Consider the following 26,478-nt stretch of genomic DNA (forward strand, 5'->3'; position numbering starts at 1 on the left):
TGTTTCGTTTCTCCCTTCCTAAGATGTGTGTTGCGTGCCCTGTGCTCCTGCTGCAGACCTTAGCACTGTGGATCCCAGCTCTCGGGAGGCGACTCCACACTAGGTGTGTGCTGGTAAACAGGCAGGAGCCACCACGGGAGAAGCCCAGAAAAGCAAGCAGAACTCCATTGAGGTACCTTGATGGTCAGCTTAGTGGGGAGGCGCAGAATAACCAAAGAACAGGGCCCTTTGAGGACAGCAAAACTTCCCTGAGGATGCTGCAGTGTGGGTGCATGCCGTGCCACTATCCATTTGTCAAGACTGCAGGCCGCACTGCACCCGGAGTGGACCCCAGCCTACACTGTGGCCTTTGAGTGACGGTGGTCATTTGTGCTCATCAGTGGTGACAGATGGCCCTGTGGTGGTTGGTATCGGTGAAGAGTTTGTGATTGTGAGGAGAAGGAAGTGCATGGCAAGCCTGTCCTTCCTGCTCAATTTCACTGTTAACCTAAAACATCCCTAGAAATAAAGTCTATTAAAAATAACAAATTTACTGAGGACCTACTGTGGGCCAACATATGGGAATTCTCCTAGAGCTCCTAGGAGAACATTCTGTTTAAAGATTAATAACATAATTTAATTCCACCTGCAGAAAATGTACTGGGTGTTAGGGAAAGACCAGCTTTCATTATTAAATCATCAGCTTCAGTCTCTCTGAAGAAGGGATGTCGGAGTTGAAGTTGTCTAGGTAAACCAGCAAAGACAATCAAAAGAAACAACTGGCTCATGGAATTGCTAAGTCTCAGTGTGATTCTAGCTCCACGTATGGCTCGATGCAGGGAGATCATTGATGCCAACAAATCTCTCCTCTCCATGTCTTTATGCTGCTTTCTTCTGTGTCCACTTTACCCTCAGGCAAGTCTGTCCCTTATGGTGGTCCTCACCAGGCCAGGACATTCCTGAAGGCAAGTACAGAGCCTTGTTCATTTGGATAGAGTTAGTAACCCACTGCCAAGTGAGGGCTCACATGGAACAGGAAATTCGTTTGCTCAGCAAATGAAGGCAACCCTCTATGTTTGTGCAATCCACTATGGGTGACATTGGTCAAGTACCTGTATCAAGCCACGCCTGAAGCTTGATCTACATTAGACTTTTTAATTCTGTGGACCTCTTCCATTCTGTTTTGTTTGAGTGCTTATTGATTTTCTTCAGCAACTTCAACTTGAATGTTACATCTTTAGAGAAGGGTCTCTAACCATCCAGTATAAGGTCTAGTCCAGCTTATACAATCACTCACAAACTATTGCACTTTTCTTTCCTTCCTGTCTTATTAAATAAATCTATTAAAACCTACTTTGTCCTCAATAGATTTAGCTCAAGTCCTTCCTTCTCTGTGAAGGAATAAAATAGGGGCTGGCAAACCAGGACCTGTGGTCCAAATCTATTTTTGCAAATAAAGTTTTATTGTCACATAGCATGTCCGTTTGTTCGCTTTATGTCTATGGCTACTTCTGTGTTACAACAGCAGGTTGAGTAGATTCCTGTGGCATAGCAGTAAAGCTGTGACAAATACCTCATAGTCAATGGCACTGAAACTAGTAACTCTTATGCACTGGGATTTAGTGCAGTGGCACCATGTCTGCCTGACAAGTGCAAGGTCCTGAGTTTGATCCCTGGTGTTGGAAAAAACAAACAAACAAACAAACAAACAAACAAGAAACCAGTAGCTGGCTTTTACAGAAATCATGTACTGTCCTTCCGACAGAGAGTGGTTAGCAGTGTGGACTGTGAACTCAGACAGGAGTAGATAGAATCCTAGGCTCGTTATTGACAAAGTGGGTAAATCACTTAATCCTTCTAAGTCTCATTTTCACTATCTATACAGTGGGAATTAATAATAGCCCCTGTTTCACAGGGTAGTGACAGTCAAATATGATTGTGCACAAAAATCATTTAGCTTGGGGCTTGGCATAGATAAGCCATAAAACTGTCAGTTGTTATAATTTTTAATGTGAACACTAATTTGTTAATGGAGCTTTTAATGCCGAATTTCCTGATTTTGAAGGAGTTCCTGAATTGACTTCTTGTCTGACAACTTTTTTTTGTAGTAGGAAATAATTGTTTAGTGTTTTAGGAAACTGTGTCAAACAGCTCTGAACTGATTGTTTCAGAAGTTCAAAACGCAGCTCACCTTGAGTGTAGAATGGTGCAACTGCTATGGAAATCAGTGTGCAGAGTCCTCAGAAACCTAGGATTAGGGGTCTCGTGTGACCCAGCTACCTGGGTATTTTCCCAAAAGAATTAAAAGCACCATCCCACAGCGATGCATGCACACCCGTGTTTATAGAGGCACAGTTTGTAATAACTAAATCTTGGAAACCACCCAAATACCCATCAACTGATGAATGGATAAAAAGATGTATTTTTTTTTCTTTTGTATAATGGAGTACTATTCAGCGGTAATGAAGGGTACACGAGACATTTCTGGGTAAATGGATGTACCTTGAAAACATACTCAAGTGAAAAAAATCGAACAGACATGTAACTATCACATTTGTCTCTGGTGTGAGAAACTGAAGGAGAAAATAAGGGCCAAAAAGAATAATAAATAATTGTGAAACAAGAAATTATTCAAAATTACACAGAATGTGAGATACTTTGTCAATACTTAAAATGTTTTATGCAAAAAAGGTACAATGTTATTAGGAAATGAGCTGAGAAGTAGCTGAGCAATGAAAATACATTCTTTTAAGGTCACGATGCACAGTGTATTTACCATGGTTATTCTCTAATCTTTTTGCTATGAAAAATTATTTTTCATGGAATGGATTTTATGTTTTATTAACTAATATCTACTTGCAGTACATTAAAATACGAATCTTAAAAAGCCACAACCTTCCTCTTGTATTTCTCCTCCTCCTACTTCCTCACCCTCTGGCTCTGTTTCCTCCTCCTTCCGTCACCCTCTCTCCTTTTTCCTTCTTTCTTCATCCCCCTGAAATGTGAGACCCAGAAGAGTCTCCTCTAAGTTCTCAGGGAAGAGAAGGCCAAGCTCTTACCGTGCTTTCGGAAGCACATCTGAGCACTCACTGTCCAGGAAAAGGGGCGATCGGAGTGCAGGGGAGGGGCTGGAAGACCGGGGCCTGGCCTGCTGACACTTCAGGAGCCGGAGTCTTCCCAGCTCTGCCACTGCCCCTCCGTCTTGGTCATACAGCTTTGGGAAGAGTTCTGTCTTGGTAAGTCTTGTTTAGAAGCAGAGACAAAACACGGTACCTCGAGGAGCATGTTGAGATTTCAGACGGCAACCAATACTGGGTTCCATTTGCTTCTCTTAGCTGGGAGCAGTGGGCGACTTACAGCCCAGTCACTCCCCACTGCCGTGGCTCTGTTACCCCAGAAGCTTTAGCTGACCTCACTGAGCTGCAGTGCCCTGCACAGGAAGGAGATGTGACAGCTCCTTAATAGGTGGTGTGAGGGTGGGATGAAACACTGATGTCAAGTAGTTTGCTTAGAATCAGCCCCAGCAATGAGAAACACAATAATTTTCTAGCTGTTCTTATGAGGGGCTGCCCAATTCTTCCTCTCCTTCTTCCCTTCCTCTCCCCTTTCCCCTCTCCCCCTCTCCCTCTCTGCCTTTCCTTCCTTTCTGTTTTCATTGCTTTCCTCTTTCTTTTGATGCTGGGGCTTCAACCCAGGGCCTTCCACATGCTAGCCAAGTGCCCCACCACTGAGCCGCCATGAAGCCCCGCAACATTATTCACATCTCCCTTTGTGTAACAGCTCAAGGACCATCCACAGATGACCGTGTCTAGGGAATTCACTAGGCAAGCTGAGCAAGGCAGTTGAATGGATTCTCCAGTTTGTCTTCCTTGATGGTTTTTGCAGGCACATGTTTGTCACTGAAAAGTTGCATTGATGAAGCCTCTTCAAGACAAGAAGAGCAGCCTCCTGCCAGTCTTGGCTGGGTGTGAAATTACTTTCTTAAATCAGAATTGCAAATAATTTTGAAAATCCTGACTCTTGACAAAGAAAAGCCTGCAGAACTCGCTCTTACTTTACCCCCACTTTCCCAAACCTCTATGTGCTCTCTTTCCTTCTCCTGCTTTCCCTGTGCTTAGTAATACAAACACCTACAGGAAAAAGAGGCAGCGACCAGAAGTTGTGAGCACGGAAACACTGCATGATGTTCAGGGCTCTGGAGGCTGGGAGTGACCTTTCTCAGTGACAGAATCTCACGGGAATGGCCCTCATGTTGGGAAAGTTACCCATCCATTTATGTTTCAAAGCACTTCCTAGAGTATAGGCTCTTGGAGGAAATGATCAATGTCCAGCTTACTTTTGTATTTCAGGCAGCATTTACTGGTGAAATTAGTGATTTCATTGTTCACATTTGGTTAAAAATTTGAGGCCCAATCTCTAAAGTCCATTGAGTTCTTTGGTAATCCAATTTGTTGTTCCCTTAAGGCTCCTGGTTGTGACTGGAAAGGTGTTTGCCTCCCACCCATGCCTTATTTTGTCTTTCAAAAGAAAGTCCAGTGCTCACATGGAGGGAGAGCCCTGAGTCCCAGATGTGGGCCCGGGGAGAGCTCTGACTCCCATCACTTTCCTTCTAGGAGTAGAGTGTTTAGAAAGACTGATTTGTTCCAGGACTAGGCAGAGTTTAATTCTCTGAAATGTTTTCTGAGATCATTAGTCCTTACCAGGTGCTCTGAAGAAAGAGCTCTGGGTCAGGTAAGATTCAGGAGTGTTGCTCACTCTGCACTTTCCTAGAAATTCATCATAAACAGCTTGGGAGTCTTGCCTTAGTGACTAAGTATAATGTAACAACGATGGGCTCAATTTTAGGACCTTCATTCTGAGCCTAAGGCAGTTATTGAAGATCATGCTTAGTGCAGGGCCACCCAACTTTTTCTTTAAAGGACCAGATAGTAATTAGTTTAGGCTTTTCAGGCTACATGGTTGCTGCTGTAGCTACTCCCTTCTGCATGGTGTTGTTTTAGTCCCCATTGTATGAAGAACAGACCCCACATAAACCAAAGACAATACATATATGAATGGGTGTGGCTGTTTCCAGTACAAGCTTATCCATAAGACTGAATTTGAGCCATGGCTTTATTTCACTGACCACTCCTTTAGAGGAAGAAAACATAGGCTCTGAAGTCACACTCTCCTGAGTTTGACTCTTGGCTTTGCTATTTCTTAGCTCTGTGACCTTAGGTAGTTGGTGTAACCTCTGTGGACCTGTTTCCTCACCTGAAAAGCAAGAATGATAAAAGCACATAACTCATAAGGTTGTCGTAGTTAAGTGATCTGTGCTGGTAGAGCACTCCATAAAGGGCTTTGAACACAAGACATGTTTAATAAATATTAAAAAGTATAATTTTGTCATAATGCTCATATTGTGCTTTTCAGACCTTGCCATGAGTTAGATATGGTTTGCGTTTGCTTCCTATTGGTTTCTGTGCTGGGAGTTTGGTTCCCAGATTGGCCATGTTGGGAGTGGTGGAACTTTTATAAGGTGGGGCTTAGCTGAAGGTGATTAGCTCATGGGAGAATTGGGAACATTGCCTTTAGAAATAATTATTGTGGTTCTTAAGGGACTATACAAAAACAGGGCATATAAAGCAGCACCCTCGACTCTTCGCTTCCCTGGCCTCCTTCCTGTCTTGTCATTTGATCACTCTGTCTCACCTGTGTTCCCGCTGCATTACCATCCGCCATATTGTGATGTAGCCACAGACCCTCGTCAGAGCTGAGGAGATGCTGGTGTCAAGCCCTTGCATTTCCAGAATTTTGAACTAAATAAAACTTCATTTTTTTTTAATAAAAGTACTTAGCTTTAGATATTTTGTTATAACAATAGAATACAGACCAATAGAGATCTCATGACAAATCTGTGAGGAGGTTGAAGATTAGGAAAGTTAAGTGACTTTCCTATATTTCAGATCCAAGAAGAGTTAGAGATTGTTGATTTATCAGAAGAACTCACTGTCCTCGACAGCAGGGAATAGTATTCACCAGGGTTGGTGAATGATGGGGGTATCTGTCCATTGTATACTTTAATAGTCTTCTCATTTGTCTCAAATACATATTGACCATTTCAAGACATGGGCCTGGTTTCCAAACCCAGAATCAGAACAGGGTTGGAGCCTCAGAATAGTGAAATTTTCCTTTAACATTTGTGCTAAGCATGGCAAATCATACTAAGAGTGACCAAATATACTAGACTGTCCTGTGCCAGATCTTGGAGTCTGGCTTCTGTCACAAAGCGTGGAACACTGATATTTTTGATAGAGATATTCTATTTCTAGGGTAGGTCCCTGGATCTATTTAAGGATTGTAATCTAGTCAGCCATCTAGAAGACCCTCCATCTGTGGGAAGATTTTTAAGCACAGGAAACCCTAAGAAGGGGAAGATGTATGAGCTTTGTAGTCAGGCAGACTCTAATTCAAATCCTACCTCTTTTACTTTCTAACAATGTAGGTTACTTAAATCACTGGAGCCAAATTCTTCTCATCGGTAAAATTGGAAAAATATATTACCTGGTAATAGTGAGCATTTGGTGGAATAGATGATATTTGTGAAGTGCTTTTCCCAGTGGGTGGGACAGAATAAGTGTCAAAAGTAGTAGTTTAAAAAGTAGCCTTGAAACAAAAGTGCAAAAGTCAACACAAACATAGAGACCCTCCCCCCAAAAAAACCCAAACAAAAAATATGGCTTTGCAAGACTAGGAATGACCTGAAAGGCATGTGGTACAGCTCTTGTTCTTGACAGAGAGACACTTAATAATTCCAAGACAGCTGAAGCTATGAAGGCTATTTCAAGGTGACTCCTTAATCAGTTTTGGTGGCATTTCCTGAGTGTCTTATAACCTTGACCTCCAGCCCATCACACTGCAAGCCCCTTGGAACCTGAGACCCTGAGTGACCGGCTCTGAACAATTTCATAACCTTGGACACAGCTTGAATGACAGTGGTCGCTCCATGAATGTGTAGCAAATTTGTTGTAAAATAGTATTATAGAAACACATCCGTTGGCCAGCATGAAATTCTCATTTTAACTTAAGCTTATTTACTCCTTTCTGTTTCCTTTCCAACTGATTAATAACTTCACTAGCAAAAACTGGAAAGCAGTGATTCAGAAATTCCTTAGGCATCTCTTCTTTATGCAAATCCACTCCCAATTTCTTCATTTTGTTCTTTTCTTTGATGCAGTTTAAAGTCCCATACTTGATAGGTATAGTGCCTATAAGATCCTGCTCAGCTGGAGCGCTCCTGGGATGAATGAGGGTGATAAATTGGAACTACTGCAGATAACATGAAAGGCAGACAATCCCAATTATAAGTAATTAGTAATCAACCCAAGATTCTTCAGAAAGTGGCTCGGCCTTGCCTTATGGCTATCAACACCTGAATCGGAATAAAAATGAACTTGAAACCACCTGATTACTCATTTATATAATTATTTATGTTTCCCAGGGTACTCTTACAGCCATGCATTCAATTTCAGCATCCTTGGATACAAGAGTTGCAGATGTCAGAGTGCGTCTCACAGCTAGTGGGTACCTGGTTTGGAACTAGATTTGAACACCCTCCACGCTGTTCATCTGATGCGGAGACTCATTAAGGTCTTCATAGTGGTAAATAGGATGGATCAGCCCTACAGAACTTGAACAGCTGCTCACTGCTCACTTTCATTTCAGTTTCTTTCCACCTGTGATAATTTTTCAAAGCAGAAGTAGCTTCGTTCTTATGAAAATCTCTTGCACACCAGAAAACTTCGCCAAATTACAGAAAATAGAAATCACCTTGAATTCACCACCTCTAGATGATGATGATTAACTTCTCTGATTACCTGGTTTGGTCAGTTTGTCTGTTTCTGTGTACTTTATTTTTTATCTTACTCTACTTCAAAAAGTAAGGTCACCCACGTATTCTCTTTTATAATAGAATATTTGTCAACAGTGTTTTCATTATTAATAAATGTAGAGTTTATCATCAGTTAAGAGGATACAGAGTAATATTCAAGGTGACTCAGTGCATGTGCTGACATTTTTGTCATTTTTTTGAGTCTCATCTCCACTTTTCATTCTCGTGACTGCCATGATGGTCATTAATGAGGATGGTTTGATCACCTTTGTGTAGACAAAATTCAATGAGATAATCATCCTCTCAGTAAACAGTTCTGGAACATTTGAATATTTACATGCAAAATTCTCCTCAACTTTTGACTCATAAGTAAAGTTAAAGATAAGTAGATCATAGACCCAAGTGTTAAATCTGACAGCATACAATTTTGAGAAAAAAAATGGGAGAAAAGTCTTTTTTGACCTTGGATAGGCATGGATGTGTCAGAATGTACACAAAAATAATGAATGGCAGAAGAAATAATTGAGAAATAGATCTTTGTTAAAATTAAAACCTTTTTAACTTCAAAAGACCCTAGCAGAAAAATGAAAAGTTAGTTCATCCACAAATAGGAAAAAAAAAATAACAAAACAAATATCCGTAAAGAACTTCTGAATATATAAAGAACTATTACAACTCCAAAAAAAAAAAAAAAAGAAGAAGAAAAAAAGGAAAAAAAAAACCTGCTAAAAATATTGCCAAAAAACTTGATAGTCATTTCATTACAGAATCTGCGTGAATGGCAAGTAAGTACATGAACATATGTTTAACATTACTGGTTATCAGAGAAATGCAAATTAAAACTGCAACGCGATTCTCTCCCACAATGACTAGTGGCCAAAATGAAAAAGAATGATAGCGCCAAGCGTTGACAAGGAGGAGCATGTGTGGTGGTGTAGAAGCACTTTAGTAACTCTCAGAAACGCAAACAATACTCTATATGATCAAGCAATTTTATTCCTAAGTATTTTCTCAGAAGAACTAAAAATAATGTGCTCTCACAAAAACTTGTATTTAAACCTTTATTGCTGCTTATTCCTAACAACATCAAGCTGTACACCCCATACACCTCCCAGATGTTCGCGGGTAAGCAAGTTGTGGTGTTGCCATACAACACAATGCTGTTAGCATTACAAAGCAATGAACAACTGATCCACACTTCCAGTGCGGGTGAACATCCCTGTCATTATCATAGGCGAGCAAGCCAAACACAGCAGGTTTCATGTGGCACCACCCTGCTCGTGTGAAATTCTGAAAGAGCTAAAACTGTATCGACAGAAAGTTGTTCAGTTGTTGCAAGGACCTAGGATAGAGGTAGAGATTGAATGTAAAAGGCATGGGGAGGCATTTTTGGGACTGGTGACAGTTTTCTGTACTATTATTTTGGCTGTGGTCCTGTGACCATGCACACTGTGTCCTTTGGTCATATGATATACCATATACATGTGAGTATACATTTAAAATGAGTGAATTTTACTTTATTGCAATTTAAACCTCCGTAAGAGGATTAAAAAACAGTAAGGCCTTTTGAAATCAAATCGAGGCATGTGTTATGGTTCTTGTTCTTACAAAACGATCACACAAGCTTACAGGTTCAGGGTTCTGGAGTCACCCAGCAGGCATTTCTTAAGTAGCAGAGCACTTTGTGATTGCATACAGAAGAATTCACAAGTACATGCTGCCGCGAGGGTTGCGATGCTCTTTGTGGTAACTTACTAAGGGCCAATAGTTTTGTCAGAAGAACTGGAGCTTTTCTCTGTGTGACTGGAAATCCGTGGTTAGCTCCGAAGGGAAGAGGTCCAGCACTGCTGTGGTTGCCTTGAAGTTGTGTTGAACCTGGTTCCCAAAGAGTTCTGAGGAACTAGGAATCAACACTGGGAACTTCCCTTTGATGAGAGCCAGCATGGCCAGTGTCCCCTTGTCCCCATCCTGTTTTCACTGTGGGTATTTTTTTTTGTACCAGGGATTGAACTTGGGACCTTGCGCTTGCAAGGCAGGTGGTAGAACCACTGAGCTACATCCCCAGTCCTTCCCTGTGGTTTTAATTCCATTTTTTAAAAAAATCATTGTTAGTCACCAGTTTCAAGATAAAGTATTCAGATATGTGAGTAACAAATCCCGAGATTGTAAGCTCTTTTGAACTGGGACCTTATTTTCCCCTTTCAATTTAACCTTTGCATAGATTGATACACATCACTGGCACTAAATGAATAAGCCATAATTAATACATATTTGGCTCTTGTACTGTTTATTTTTCTCTTCTGAAACTCAGATTAGAATATGTACCCACAGCTCGAATATTTAAACACTAAGCTGAAGGGACTTCCCTGCTCCTTCTTTTCCCTTTCTGAGGCTAAACCAGTTATCTTAACTACAGCAATGGTGTTATCCCAGGCCCCTTCAATTTGGCATCTTAATAATTAGATGGCGAAAAAGAATAAATTTGTAGAAGTAGTGGTTATGTGAACACATCGCAAATTCATGCCTAAGGAGGAAGAGGTTTCCTGTGGGTACTTTGCCTCTAGAAAAGCTGCCCCACTCCTCTGGAGGTATACTGTCCGCAGGGAGTCTTGAGGATCCAGTCTCCACGGAAACACACGAGTGTCCTCCCTGAAGCCGCTCGTGTGTGTCACTAACCCTGGGAAGCAAGGAAGCATGCGCAGTGTGGGAGCGTTTGGCAGTGATGTCGAGGGAAGCTTCATGAAATAATTCTGTATCTTCCGGCGCGTCAAAGGGAATTGTGTATCTATCTGATAGGGTTTCTTAGAGCAGAAATATTTATTCAACAATTACTATGCCCCAAGAGCTCAGAACGCATCATGCTATTTATTTGTTTTTGAGTTTTTTTTTTTTTTTATTGTTACTGGGGATCGAACTTGGGTCCTTGCGCTTGTGAGGAAGGCACTGGAACCATTGAGCTACCTCTGTGGCCCCGCATCATGCTATTTAATCTTCGTAATAATCTTACAATTTGGGGAATAATATCTCCATCTTACAGATGGGAAAACTAAAACACACAGATTACATAACTTGCTCAAAGTTCTACCACTAGTCAGGGGAGGATTGATGCTAAGCCTGCCTGCTTCCTCGCTGGGTTCTTGGTCGCTGACTGCTCCCTGATTCACCCATGAACTGGTGTTGCAGGGATCTGATGCCGCGCTGCTGCTTTACCAGTGGAACTGGTGAGGGATTTTATTTCCAGCAGCCTGCAATCAAAGTGGCAGTCAGATAATTAACTTGTCTTCCCTGAAGGAGCTTTGTTCATGGGACAGTCTTCCAATGGGGCATGAAAAGGCTCTTGGAAAATTGCAAAAGGAAATAAAGCTTCAAAATGAAAAATAGATGCCCATTTATTAACTGTGGACAACATAAGAGCTAGTACCAGGTGTTTACTGAAGTCAGTTACAAAGAGTTACACTGGTGATGAAAATATTGGCGTTCTTTAATTCTTTTTTTTTTTTTTTGCTTTAATTGAGTTTATTGGTACATTTTAGGGATACGGTACAGTTACATTCATTGCTGGGATCTTGTACCTCTACATGACAAGTCTTGATTCTCATTTTTCCCCCTTGTCCCTGCATTCTTTAATTCTAGTCTTCTGCTTAAGCAGATGTGGTTGCCCAGTCATTGCATTACTGGGGCCTCAGATGAGCTCCTTCTTTGTTACATTGTATTTATTTTTGGTTCCCATTTTAATAATGAAATGCATCAGGGCATCTTAGCAATGTTTGCACTTGCAATGACAGGCTTTTAAAATGATTTCTTTTAGATTGATTTGAACTTAAAAACCATTTTTGATGTTGAAAGAGGGAATCACCTAAAGGACTTTGAATCTTTCCCACAAGAAATCTTGTGATGGTGGTGATGGGGCATGGTGTAGCCTTAGGCTTTGTGACCCTAAGATTGTGAAACACAGGTGACACTTCTGGTTGACAAAGGAAAAGTAAGTTTGAGAGGTTTTTGGTGACTTCCATTTTCCTGTCTGGTTTGTCTGAGTGTCATATAAGTACACTGAATACTTTGTTTTCCTTCTCCTTCTCCCCCTCCTCTATACAGGCCTTCTCACCTCCTATGCTCAGGACCAAAGTACGAGGCATGCGTGGAAGACCCAGTTCACAAAACTCCATCATAGAGATGAGGCAGGAAGAGCAGACTGTTGGATGTGCTCAGGTAAAGGAATGTACCTCTGTTTCGCCTCATTAGCAGAGCTGGCAGAAAGAGTATTGATGTACATTACAATTAAAGGAAGCAAAAACTGGCTTTAACAATGAAACGAAACTCTCTTGCCCCTAGTTAAACCCCCCTCCCCAAAACCAAACCTGAATGAAAAGAATCTAGCACTCTTGGGGGGTGTGGAAAATTTAGCTTTATTCCTTTCTTTGCACCACTAAATTCAACAAAGTCTTATTGAGTGTCTACTATGTGGCCCACTGCAGATTTTTCCTTTTACTCCTATTGGACTCTTGAAGAGCCTGGTCTGAGTTTTTCCACTTGTTTGCAATGACTTCCTCCTCAGAAATTTTCAGTGATAGGGTTCTTAGATGCTGTGAACTTCTATACTAGCTTTTGGCGTTATGCTGACAGCTCTGTACAAACTGTAAACATCAAAGAAGAGAGCAAGTTTTTCAGCCTACATACAGCACTACATCTTGAAAATTTGTGTACATTTGTATACAAATGAGATGAACTTCACTCTTGGCCCTGACTATAAAGGGAAATTAATTTTGCTTGTAGTGTCATCCTCTGGCTTTCCTATTAAATACAATCTGAGTAATGGACAAAGGAAACAAAAGTGGAAAACATCAGAGAAATCCAAAGGAACTACTTGATGCAAGAAACAAACAAAAATGGAGCAAGAAGTAATGGCAAAAAAGGCAGAACAGCCACACAGGCTGAGTTTCCAGGAATTCAGGAATAGTGAGAGTGTCCATGTATAGGATGATGTATACGGATAGTTTTAAAGATGATTTCCAGGAATATGAAGAATATCTAGACTTCCATAAAAACTCATAAGAATAGATAAAGACTCAAACTTTATTTGTTATATATTTCATTGTACTCATTATTACTGTTTTTCTATTTTAATAGGTTAGGGAAACAAAATATTATCCATGACAACTGAACTTCTGTTTATACTCAACTATTTATCCATCCATCCATGCATCCATTCATCTTTTATGGCTCTGTCTAGATGTCTCCCCACAGCCTCATGCAGTTGTGGGAGGGGCTTTTTCAGCGGTGGCTGGACCTAGAGTGAGTGATGCTGGGATTGATTCATCCATCCTAGGATTAAGGGTACTAAATTACTAAATTAGTTACTAAACTGGTTACTAAATTAGTCCACTGATTGACTTGGCACCCACCCTAGGGCAGGTAGTCTACGTAGAGTATAAAATGGACATAAAGAAGCTGCTGTTGTTGCTTGCTAGCATGCTGACTTCTGCCTTCTGCCTGCCATGAACTGTTTCTCCTCTCTGGTGCCCTCTGCCATTCCATCCTGTCTGGGAGCCAGGCATTTATGGACTGAAGCCTCTGCAAACCATGAGCCAAATAAACATTTTTTCCTTTAACTTTGGGTGTCAGGTATGTACCCTATTTCAGTAATGAGAAAAGCAATTAAGACACCATCCTTTTGGGCTATTTAACCATTTTCTGACATTTTTGTCTGAAACATTAAAATATTTTCTTAGGCATGATTTTTTTTAAATGAGATAATCAATTTGTGACCTCAAATGACACCCAGGCCTTCCATTACACCCTACCCCCTCTCTTCTAATTTGTCTTCTGAAAAAACTGGCAAAATCCTTTTGGTTCCAATCATGGAGCAGTATGTAGAAACTTGCAGCAACTAAAGCTGGATGGCCTGAATGACCCTGTAGGCCTCCTTCCTGTGCAGAGCCCTTTTAGAATGCTGTTTCCATTGCTTTGTGGGAAAGCCATTGGCCCCCTGGGCCTGGGTTGGACTTGATGACCTCCAGGGTCCTTTTCAACTTAAAAGTGTCATAATTTTCTAATATTTAAGAATTTCCAATTTATAGATGAAGTGATTTCCCAGGCTTAATTGAAGGAGCAGAGAAACTGGGGTTGTTTAGCACATTAGCTCAATCTGCCAGTTCTGTTTTTGACATTGGATGTATTCGATAGTACTGTAGACCTGCTTTTGTATTTATAGATCTCATAGTTATTTGTTTTTCTACTGACATTTCACTCATATAGTTGGGATGGCGGATGTTCAGGGAAGTTTTTGAATTTCTTTGCTCACCATTGTGAAAAGCAAGGGCATTTTTCTGTTGTACAAATGTTCCAACATTCTCTTGACTCAAGCTGATGCATAGTAATAAGAACAGGAGACAGAAGCAGATCACAACGGCAGTTTGACTGACTGAGCAGAAAATGGGAGACTGTGAAGGTGCACTGGAGTCACCTGGAGACTCCTCAAAGCACAAAGTACTTTAGAAAGAACGAGAAGAGAGAATCTGGAAGGTTCCCAACAGAAGGAGATGACCAGTGTTTACAGAGATGAAAGTACTAATTACCTGACTGGGTCATTGTATGTTGTACATTTGCAAGAAATCATCACACTGTGCCCCCAACAACATATGTGATTAAAAAAGAGTAAAAGCCACAATAACAAAAACACACATCTGCCATTGTGAACAGCTTAGGCCTCCTCACAGCCCCTTTTCTGTAGGTGTAGAATCATTTAAATGATATATTTTTACTTAAGGAAACTCCCATCCTTTATTATAATTTTCATTATCCATCAGTGCAATACTATTACATATGTTTCTTTAACCTGCTTAGTTGCAAAGTCCTAGAGGGTAGGTATCTGCCCAAGCCACTTTTACACTTTTCAAGTGAAGAAACGAATATGATGGTTAAATGATGCCTCTTCCTTTCCGTTTTGGAGGTTTGTCCGTCTGTGCTTGTCTTACTACTAGAGAGGTGACAGACAGCAGAACCTAGATTCTTTCCTCCTAGCGCCCTTGAGGATGAGGAGTACTCCAGTCTGTGGAGTTACAGTAGCTATCAGGTGAGCAGCTGCTGAGCAAATTTAACCCACAGCACTGTGTCCAAACCAAAGACAGTGGGCATTTCTAGGCAGAGCATTTCATGATCTCTCAAAAAATGGTAACTCTAATGCCAGTAACCTTTGGTCTTATTTATGACTTGGGATCGGTTCCCAACTTTGCTACTTACTAGCTGTGGGGTTTTCTGAAAGCAGCTTAATCTCTTCCAGCCTTTACCTCTTCATTTGGGAAATGGGCAAAAGGATAACTGAGACATCTTAGAGGGTTGGGAGGCTGCATTGGGGTGGTGCCTGTGGAGCGATCAGCAAGCTGCAGGGCCAATGATGGGTGCTCAGCAAGGGACAGGCGTCCTTCCAGAGTGGGCATCTGAGGGCACCAGAGAGGCTGGAAGATGACATGCAGTCACCTGGGCCCAGCTGACCACAAACACGTCTGCTGCGCCAGGCTGTGTACAGTCAGAGTGGATGGGAAGGTGGTGAAAGTCATTTCTGCTCTGGAGTCGTTTACAGAGTCCTGTGAAGAGAGGTGAATGGCCAGGCCTGACCGAAATATCCCAACACCACCGGAAAGAAGCTGATGGGTGGGGGTGGCGTGTGCGCCTGCCTGGGGGTGCAGCAAGGGAGCCTGCTTATTTCTCCCTGTGGGGATGGTTCATTCTCAGCTCTCCCCCTCTTTCTTGGTACCCACTTGTCCAACAGCATGGACTTTTTTTCCCCCAGTACTGGGGATTGAACTCGGGACCTTGTGCTTGAAAGGCAGGCGGTGGAACCACTGAGCTAAATTCCTGGCCCACCATGGACTTTCTTTCATTTCGTCTTCTCAAGAAGTCATCAGCTCAGCTGCGCCAATAAAAGTGCTATTTTTAAAATTGGTTGTCAATACTTTAAAAAATGGGGCATATTTGACACAAAAATCAGGAATTTTGGCTTCTCTGGAAAGTAGTCACTGGCTATTGCTTCCTTTTCTGGGACATGTTGTCGTTTCCGGTCCCACTTCCCTCATGCATGTCACTGGCCAGGGCACTGCCCGTCCCCACTGGTGCAGAGTAACTGCTCGCTCAAGCCCTCCCATCCAGGCACCTGTCTCCTTTTGCCGGGTGAACTGCTACTTTCCTTCCCATTCCTCCCCATCCACACTCAAGCTGTCATCTTCCTGGAAGCCTCACTTGAGTGACTCCATCCCTCTTGATTTCTCTCTTCTATGGTCCCATTTCCTGGTGCACTAAAGATCAGGGTTGGTGAGAGTCTTCTATCCAGACACGGGAGAACTTTGCTATAAAAATACTTTAAATGCCCACCAAGAGATGACAATAAAAATGAACTGACTTACTTTTAAATCCCCTGTGGTCACAGCGCCCGCTCACAGCCAGGACATGAGAGGGCGCCACTTCTGTGGCTGGTTGCTTCTCAGGGCTTGTGTCCAACATGGATGCAGGAGAGGTTTACATGTGTTTGTCTAATCATTTAATTCATAGCTCTCTCTCCCACCACACTGCCAGATTTAGTTTCCTTTTGTATTTACTGACCTGGCACAGGGCCGGGCCCACTGGAAGTGCTCAATGAGATTTATTGGATAAATGAAAAACTAAGTAGTTAGGTTATATCCATCACTTGAGAAATTACACTGCATAATTGGCCAAGTTGATTTGGAAACAGAAAGTTTTTGAATATTTATGTTCTCCCTGAGAAGATGGGAGGTATGAAGTCAAATTCCTACTTTTGCCTGAAGATGAAATTAGAAATTAGGTGGGAAATTTGTACCCCTCGATCAATATAGGGCAAAATATCAGCTGCATAACCTTAAAAACCTAAGCAATTAACTTTGTTTGAAAAGGTCAGCAGTAGTTGGGCTCTTCTTCTCTGACAAGTTGAGCTGTCCAACAGAACTCTGTTGAAATTAGAAATATCTTTGGCAGAGTTAATCAGTCTTGTTTATGCTGTCATACTGCAGGGCAAGCGGATTTTGCAATTCCAACCTGTCTAGAGGAGCAGGTAGGTTTTCTTTTGCCCTTCCAAATATAGCATGGAAATCTTGCCACCAGTGCCCAAGAAGATAACAGTAAAAGTAGGTGCTATTTTTTGAGTGTCTGCTCTGAAAATAGTCCTGATTCCTTTACATATATGACCTTCATATGTTCCACCTCTGGAAAGGTGATATTATTAATGTTCTGAGTTCAGTCAGAGGAAACTGAGATTCACACAGGTTTGCTTATCCACTCGTCCAAAGTCACAGTTTAAGAGATGAAGCTCTTAGAAGATAAAACCTGGATTGTTCCACCTTCCCATCCTTGAACTCTCAAACTGTGAGCTGAGGGAAATGGACCTTGGGTTCCAGAGGTAAAGCTCGCCCATTCATCATGTTGTGATCATGTCAGCTCCTCATTCCTCCCGCTACACTCTTGCTTGCCTGTTGGATGGGAAGTGATATTCTTAATTTCAGAGACTCCGAGTGCCCCGAAAGATTTCATGGGGTGAGTGGGCACATGCGCGTGCATCCCTGTGTGTGTGTGTGTGTGTGTGTTGGGAGAAGGGACTGGAAGAGAAGAGGAAGGTGCAGATTCAAACAAATAAAAGCAAACAAACCAAGTGAGAACGGCTAGCACTTTTCTCAGCCACCTCCTGATACCAGACTTCTCACCTTAGTACTTCCCCCTTTATTCCTGCTCCTTTATGGCGTTGGGATAAAACAGTCCCCGTATAGTTAGCCTGGGCCAAAGAGACATTCACAAGGAGCCTGGGAGAGAAGAGGGGCTACGTATGAAACTGTCTTTCCTGATTGTCTTCATGTGTGTGTGCTGCTGTAACAAAAACCATGATCTAAGGTCGGGAGAGGGCTATAGAGAGCGGAAGTTTATGCCTCATGGCTGTGGAGTGTGGCAGCCCACACTGAAGGGGCCAGAAGACTCAGGGTCTGGTGAGGGGTGGACCTTACGGTTCATAGGTGGCATCTTTTTTCCTGCATTTTCACAGTAAAGGGACCAAGGATTCTCCAGGGGCTTCTTTTCTAAGGGCACTAATTGCATTCACAAGGGCGCCACCTTCCTTGATCTACTAACCCCTAAAGGCTCCACCTCCTAACACCACTGTCTCTGGAGCTAGGATATCAACATATAGATTTAGGTAAAAATTTAAATCACAGCAGTAAGCATTGCTTTAAGGAATTTTGTACTAATATTTAAGTTGGATCTCCATAGAATACACAGGAGAGACAGAAGGTGTAGAAGAGTAGAAGAATACAGACTTTGGAACCAACAGGAGGTCAAGTTCAGATCTCGGTTTTTCCTCCCTATAAGCTGATGAACTTGGATGAGTTACATCCAAGTGTGGCTCTGTCTGAACCACAGAGAGAGGATTGTTTTCTCCCTGTGGTGTTGTGGTTAAGAAAAAAATATTGTTGAGAAGTCTCTAAAATACTGATTTAATTTACATTGTCTTTTTGGGATATACAGAAGTTATTGTTTTTGCACAACTTGTAATTTTAGAGAGAAATAGATGGAAAGAGGAAAAGACAAAATAAGGTATATTAAGTGCTACTGGGGGGAGATAGTGCAGGCTGTGTAAAAAAAAGAGGAGTCTCTAACCTGAATTCTAGCTGTGGGTGTGACGGGGGATTGACTCGAAGGCACATCAAGAGTGATCAGCGATGATGGGGAGATGGGGAACATTGAAGACTCGGAGGCACGGCTTCCAAAAATGGTGTAAGTTATCATTGTTATTACTCACATCTAACTGCTGATGGGCATCTTGCCTCGTGTGGCTTTTAAGTGTCTCAATTTTAATGTGCTCAGTCTTCAGTTCTTGATTTCTTCACACTCAGTTTATTCCACCTGTAAATGGCCACTCCATTTCCTAATTGCTCCTACAAGCAGCCTTGGTACCGCTCCTAATGCCTCTTTTTTCTCAGTTTCCATCGATCTTGTCAGTGACAGCTGCATGATGGGACCACTTCTTGTCACCTCCATTGCTACCGATCGGTACCAGGACCCCGTCTTTTCTCTCTGCAGCACTTCACAGTGGCGTTGTCGCCCATCTCCTAGCCCTTGCCCCTTCTCCCCACCATCCATTCTCTGCCCACCAAGCTGCTGACAGCCCTTCAAGATAAGGTGGATGAAGGCAGCTTTCTGTCCAGCATCTCCCATGTCCTTCAGAGTCAGGACCACCACTGTCATTCCTGGGCTCCTGGTAGCTTTTCCTCACACGTCAAAGGTCCTGCCGGCCTTCCTGTACCAAATGTCCCCGCGGTTCTGCTACCATCTGCCCCCTTCCTCAGGGCATCCGTGACTGGCTGCTATAGCGGGTCTTCATTCACTGTCTCCTTCAGTTACGTCATGATCTCTGGAGAGTGGAAGATGTACCTGCTCTAGTTTCCCATTAAGTCCATAGAAAAGTAGTTGGCATATGATGGGCATGGGATGGACCTGTGAATGAAGCACATTGGTCTCTCCAGTGACCATAGCTCAGGTGGTCACCCACATAGGCCAACTCTGTGGACTCTACTGGACCATCCAGCTTTCAGCCACAGCTGCAGGAAACGTGGTGTGCCAGAGGCTCATCTGAGACATGCCCCGGCCCTATGGGGTACCCTGACCTCTGTCTAGGTAGGGGTGAGATGGTGCTGGCCTGTTGGGTGCAGGCCATTGGAGGGTGCACAGAGAGTGGTTTCCATGCCATCTCCTTTTATCAGCTCCAACTTCCTTTCTCCATACTTCCTGGAGGGCATTGTCTCCCTAACACTGTTCCAACTATGAAGATGCTCTGCTCCCAGCCTCGGAAATCACAGCATCCTTCACTGTGATATGTTGGCCCTGCACACACTTGGGGGAATGGTCATGTGCTCCTCACAGGTGGGACCTGAAGCCTGGTCTTCTGGCATTTCCCAGAGGACACCATCTGTTCCCTGGGAAGCAGAAGAGAAGTTTCGAGATGGTGTTTGGGAGAGATTCATGGTGATAGTTTTTTTTTTTTTTTAATGTGCCTCAGTTTCTCAAACCATGATTTATGTCCATTCGTGCTTAGGAGCAGGTGACAGCAGTGGGGAGGGGTGGGCGCACAGCCTGCTGTATCCTGAAGAGTGACCAGGGTTACATCACAAGACAGCTGCAGATGCATTAATTACCAAGTGATTTTGGCACAGAATGAGACTGAATACAACAATCAGAAAGTTCTTCTATCTTTCATTTCCTTTAATGTTCCTCATTATGGGAGAAAAAGTCGTGTTTGGGACTGGAACACTTGCCAACCTCTCTCTTAATCGAGGAGACAGTGAACCGCAGGCTCAGATAGTTCCACAGACAAGAGCCGGAATCAAGGGACCAGCACATTTTCATTGTATTTATTTTAATTATTTTAATGGCAAGCAATGCTGGCTTTCCATTGGTGGTCACAATATACGATTTGCAATCAACATACATTTATTTTAGTAAGACATTGAGTTGATTTAAATATAGTAAATTAAGTAAATAATAGCTGAGCACAATGTGAGTGATGAAAAAAATCATGAAGGTGGAGCAGAAGGACGGTGAAGTCTTGCTCCAGCCTTTCTGATCGCAGCAAGGGTGGGGAGCACAGGTCCAGCCCACTTGTGGTTGGGCTGTGCTGTGCATCTGGCTCCGCTCTGGCACCTGGCCCTGCTTCCCTCCCACTGTCCCCTTCCAGTGACCTTGCACTGGGTCCACCAGCCGCTTTTATGCCAATAATTCAGACCCTGCAGCCAGCCCCGGGTTCTTGGGAGACGATGGCGACCCAATTACTCAGGCTTAAGTGGCCCGCCTGTCAGTGACTATTCAGGAGCTCATTAAAACATAGTTGGAACCACCAAAAGTGAGGCATACAACACTGCCCTTTCTAAGAACTCAGATCTGAAGTCAAAACATGTTCCTGGTAATGTCACCAGGCACAGATTCCCATTTTCTTCTTTTCTTCCCTTGTGCTTTTGCACATTCAAAAACCTGTCTGGTGTGACCCCAGGAGGGGAAGATTTGACATGGCAGGAATCCACAATGAGTTCCACTCTCTGAATACCACCCAGGTGCTGGACAACAGCAGCTCTTGAACAAGCCAAGTGGTTCCTTTGAACCAGAGAGTTGCACACAACAGTGGTTTGTAGCATGCACTGCCGCAGCTCCTCTGGGCCGTCTCTGTGGGTGCTCCTGGCGTCCTGTTGAATGGACGATTGGTATCCCTCCCAGGCTGTGGAGAGCAGAAAGTGGCAGGTGGGGTCCAGTTGGTTTAGCAGTGTGAGATATGCTAATGGAGCCGTGGTAGGGAGCTTTTCACGGAGCCCTTCAGTTATGCGTGTGACGCAGTTCCTGCATTTAATGTTTGAGGCAGTAGTGCGGAGTAGCTGGTGTTGTCTCTGTTGTGGTCACAAAGAGATGGAGATTCCACAAGGTCCGATCACTTTCTGCAGCTTCTAAGCAGCAGAGCTGGGCCCTGGACCCAGTTTACTGTGCCTGAAGGACACATCTCCAATTTCCGTGCTTATAATTCCTGAAGTGGGAGATGTGGTTTCGATTTTTTCAGAAAATAATTTTAAGATCTGCCACTTAATCTTCCAGCTCCACCAATTTGGAGCCAAAGGGTTGTCTCTCTGGAAACCAGAGACTGAAGCCATGGGTTGTACCATCCTGGGCACTGTGGTGATGGATTAGAGCCTTCAGTCAGGACTTAACTGCATCCCAGTGATGGGAGCTGCCCTGACCTCTTCCTCTGCCCTCTGACTTTCACCGGCTGCTGCCCATTAGTCTATTCCAGTCAGCAGCCAGAGAGCAAGGGAGTGGTTGACGTAGCCCATAGGGTTCAACCTAAGTCCAAGTGGCTGCCAAAAGCCCCAACTGTGAGCACTTGGAGCTTCATGGGGACATCATCTGGACACAGCTAAACAATGACCCTCCCTATTCTCTTCCCTTCGGGGAATATCCTCTTTTCCATTTTGTTATGTAAGGGAGAAATCAGGGGAGAAATATTTTATGATTTCGTTTTCCTCCACTCCCAATGTTCATCGATCCCTAGATCCTGTTGATTTCACTTCTGAAATGACTCTAAAGTCTGTTCAGCCCCCCTCAATTCTTAGCTATCTATTTAAAAATAATTTTAGTTTTCCAAAAGGTTGCCAAAGTAATGCCATCACCCTGCGTCTGCATAGTACTTAAGCAGAGTGCCATTAGGGAAACCAGGAAATTAACACTGAAGTAACACTGTTATCTGATCTACAAATCATATTCAAAATCTGCCCATTTTCCAGTAATCTTTTTCTGCTCCAAGATTCAATTCAGAATCCTGCCTCTTATTTCGTTGCCATGCTGCCTTAATCTGCTTTAACAGTTCCTCAGTCTTTGTTGTTTATGGCCTTGAATAGTTTCAAAAGTATTGAGAATACTGGTCAGCTGATTTACAGAATATGTAGGTTGGTTTGATACCTTTTGTGATTAGATTTAAGTTATGCACCTGTAGCAAGAGTTCCACAGAAGTGCAATCCCCCCTTAGTTTTCAGGGTTATTCACATCAGCAGTGATATGAAGTCAGGATTTGCTTACGTCCAAATGCCTCCACTGTAAAGTTCTTTTTTTCCCCTTTGTGATTAATAAATGTCTTGTGAGGAGATATTTTTAGATTTTTCAAATATCCTGTGTCTCATCGTACTTTCACTCACTAATTTCAGCACCTGCCGACGGGGAGTGTTTCCTGCATCTATCATGGCTTTGGTGTTTGGTAAATGATGATCTTCTATTTCCATTATTCCTTCTTCAATTATTAACTGGAATTCTACTGCAAGAAAAATCTATCTCTTCACCCTCATTTATGTGCTACCCAACTCTATATTTATGTTGGTATGGATTCATGGATATTCCATGGATGTTTTCTGTCATTGTCCCTATTTATTTTGCTGCTGAGATTGTGCTGGATTTGGCCATTGACAGAAACTTTCTATGGCTCCTTTGTCCTTTTGACACTTTTTCATCACATTTTGTGAGCACATGATTATCCTCTGCTACTAAAAGATGTTCCAGATTCATTTTTATAGTCAAATCATCTAGTCATGTAATGGGTTGTGGATTGATTTGATTTGTGTCCCTCAAATCAAGACATTCAGGTTAAAATCCCTGGCACCTGTGAATGTGGTCTTATTTGGAAATAAGACCTTTGCAGATGTGATCAAGTTAAGATGAGGTTGTCCCGGATTGCAGTGGTCCCTCATCCAATGACTGGTGATCTCATAAAATGAGGGATGTTTGGAAACGTAGGGAGACTGGCCAGTGAAGGTGTAGAAATAGAAAAGGCCAATGGAGGAGAGATAATGGGACGATGGGTGTGGAGGTTGGGTGAAGCGATCACAGCCAAGGATGGTTGGTAGCCTCTAGAAACTGAGTGGCTTGTGGAAATATGAACTCTAGAGCCTACAGGGAAAGCATGGCCCTCCAAGCACCCTGACATTTAGCCTCCAGAACCACGAGCGAATACATTTCTATTGTTTGAAGCCACCCTGCTTGTGTCCCTTTGTTGCAGAAGTTCTAGGAAACTAATTTGGAACTAGCTGTTTCGCAAAGAATTTTTGGTTCCTTTTATTAGAGAATGGGCTTTGGAGACTGAGATCTGAGAACCAGCATCTCATTTCTGTCTCCTTAGATTGTTGTGTACATAGTGGAGTTACCCAACCCTTGGTCCCACGATTCTCTTCTTGTGTTGTATCTTTCTACATAAGGGCATATTGTTCTCTCCCCAAGTTTATCTCCATGACTACAGCCAAGTGACCATCTTTTCTTTCCCAACTAGCCTCTGACCCTTTAATCTTGATAATAATGCCAAAATGATCATATTGAAAAATAAGCATTTTCTCTGGGTGTGATAGTGCATGCCTGTAATTTCCTCACTTGGGCGGCTGAGTCAGGAGGATTGGGAGTTTGAGGCCAGCCGGGCTGCATAGAGAGCTCAAGGCCAGATGGAGGTATATAGTAAAACACTGCCTCCAAAAAAATAAATAAATAAAAGCTTTTTATTTTAGAAGAGTTTTAGATGTATAAAAAAATTGTAAAAATAGAACAAAGAGTTCCCATAGGTCCTTCCCATAGATCCTTCTATTATTAACATTTTAGATGGGGATAGTACATTTTTTTTACAGTTAATAAACCAGTATACTGGTGCCATTTTTGCTAACTAAAATCAGCATTTTCCTTAGTTTTTCCTGATATCCTTTTTCTGTACCTAGATCCCCTCTAGAATGTATTCCATTTAGCTGTCATATCACTCTTGGCTCCTCTGGGCTGTGCTGGTTTCTCTAACTTTCCTTGTTTTGATGACCGGATTGATTCCGAGAGGTACTGATCAGGTATTTTGTAGAATGTCCTCAAGTGACGTTTGTCAGGTGTTTTGTCAGAAACAGACTCAGGCTATGATTTTTGAGAGGAAGACCACAGAGGTAAAGCGTCATTCTCATCTTGTGATATCAAAAGTACGTACAGTGGACAGGATTTATGGTTGTGGACATTGACCTCCAGCAGCTGGCTGAGGTAGAGTTTGTCAAGCCTTTCCTCTGTAAAGCTGCTTTTTCTTCTTTTCTCAGCCTGTGCATTTTTGGAAGGAAGTCATTGTGAGCATCTTACACTTACAGGATGGGGATTTATGCTCCATCTTCTTGATGACAAAGTAGCCACATAAATTATTTGCAGTTCTTCTGCACAACAGACTTGTCTCTTTCCCCTGTTTATTTATTTATCCAATCATTTGTTCATATCAGTATGGATTCATGAATATTTATTTTTCTACTTTGGTTTATAATTTAATACTACCTTTTTTTTGCTCAAATTATTGTAATGTTCGTCCTAGACAATTATGTCAGTTGCTTTCTGTGTCCCTTCGACAAACTGCACTAGTGTGTGTGTGTGTGTGTGTGTGTGTGTGTGTGTGTGTGTGTGTGTGTGAGATTTTCTTACTAACTTTCTGGCACTAAGAGATGCTCCAGGATAGCCTTGCATATCCTCTCTTCCAGCCTCAGACTCAATTATTTCTCTTCCAACTGTTCTTTTCAGAATGCAGATTAGATTGTCACTCAGCAGTTGCCAGATCTTTACATGGCCCTTCGGTGCTCTGTCTGGGCTGACTTTGGTTTGCTTTTCTGGCTCCTCGTGTCTTCCTCACTTCCGGCCTTTTTGCCTCATTTCAGGCTTTTCTAGGTGCCGTGCTTCTTCCAGGTCTCTAGCACATTCCTTATCCTGTGTCACTTGCCCCGGCAATCTCCGTTCACTTGCTTTGCCTTATTAATCTCTCTGTATGTCCTAGTTCTCAACTCCTTTGTTAGTTTTCAATGACCTCTGGACATTTTGCTATATTACAGCCTCTCCAGTGTAATGCGCATCATACTGTTAATTTCACATGTACTTGCAGGTAATTTTGTTATGACTTAGTCTGTTCGGGATGCTAGGGCAAAATACTTCTGATTGGGTCATTTATAGACAATAGAAATTCGTTGCCTACTTCTGGGCTCTGTGAAGAGCAAGGTGACAGCTTAAGCAAGTTCAGCACCTGCCAAGGGCTCTGTGTTTCCTAGATAACACCTCTCAAGTGCCTTCGAGCAGCAGAAGGGCAAACAGGTTCCCCTCAAGTGCCTTCATAAAGGTACAAATTAATAGGGGCAGAGCATGCATCATATAGTCCCCTCCCCAAAGGCTTCACCTCTTAATACACTCACACTGGAGGTTAATTTGGATATACAATTTTTTTTTTTTTTGGTATGGGTTTTGAACTCGGGTCCTTGTGCTTGTGAGGCAGACGGCAGAACCACTAAGCTAAATCCCCGGCCCTAGATATGCAAAATTTGAGGGACAAAAACATTTAGATTGTAGCATTGTTTGCCTCCCTTACCACACTACACTTTTTTGTTTTTTTGGTTTTTTGAGACATGGTTTTACTATGTCCTTGAGACTGAGCTGGAACTCACTATGTAGCCCAGGCTGGTCTTGAACTCAAAGGGATCTTCCTGCTTTGGCCTCCCAAGTGCTGGGATTACAGGTGTGTACTCACACTATACTGTCTTGAGAGCAGATTCTCTACTTATTTTTGCTTCCATTATCTCCCTAGAGCCTGAGCCAGGGTCTGCAATATAATGGTGGTCATTGAGTATTTGTAGAATGAATGAATACTCTAATAGTGAATGACTCTGAGGTTTTCATCATTTGGTTATTTTACTTAATGCCTCATAACAGCGGTGTGGCATGCTAGGACTAGAGAGGTAAGTGATATCCATTCTACTAAATCCTTTGCACTTGCATGCTGAAATTCCTAGCTGCTTGGGAGGCTGAGGCTGAGGAGGAGCACAAGTGTGGGGCCAACTTGGGCAATTCCATGAGAGCCTGTCTCAAAGTAGAAATAAGTGGTTGAAGACATAACTTAGCTCTCTTGGGATTCAATCCCCCATACGGGGGGGTGGCGGAGAAAAAAATCTGTTTAACCTTTTTATTGAGCTTTTCCCAAAACTTCTATGGATCACAGAAAAACCTTTAGTACCATGCAGAGTTGTTAACACCATATGGCATCGGTGTTCAGGGAGAGAAAAGTTTAGGAATTG

At 42.6% G+C, this 26,478-nt stretch overlaps 1 protein-coding gene across 6 annotated transcripts in view; it reads left to right on the top strand.

Moving 5' to 3' along the window:
• Cbln4 (cerebellin 4 precursor) overlaps positions 1 to 26,478 on the top strand; it is a 153,323-nt gene that overhangs the window by 31,102 nt on the left and 95,743 nt on the right. For all 6 annotated transcript variants that reach the window (XM_010628826.3, XM_010628822.3, XM_010628823.3 and 3 more), the window contains one exon: positions 11,945 to 12,058. In XM_010628826.3, the coding sequence (XP_010627128.1) occupies positions 11,945 to 12,058 (114 nt within the window). The remainder of the gene's footprint in view (positions 1 to 11,944; positions 12,059 to 26,478) is intronic.

Source organism: Fukomys damarensis, unplaced genomic scaffold (assembly GCF_012274545.1).
Source record: "Fukomys damarensis isolate Sample0158 unplaced genomic scaffold, DMR_v1.0_HiC HiC_scaffold_22, whole genome shotgun sequence".
NCBI classification, from domain to species: domain Eukaryota; kingdom Metazoa; phylum Chordata; class Mammalia; order Rodentia; family Bathyergidae; genus Fukomys; species Fukomys damarensis.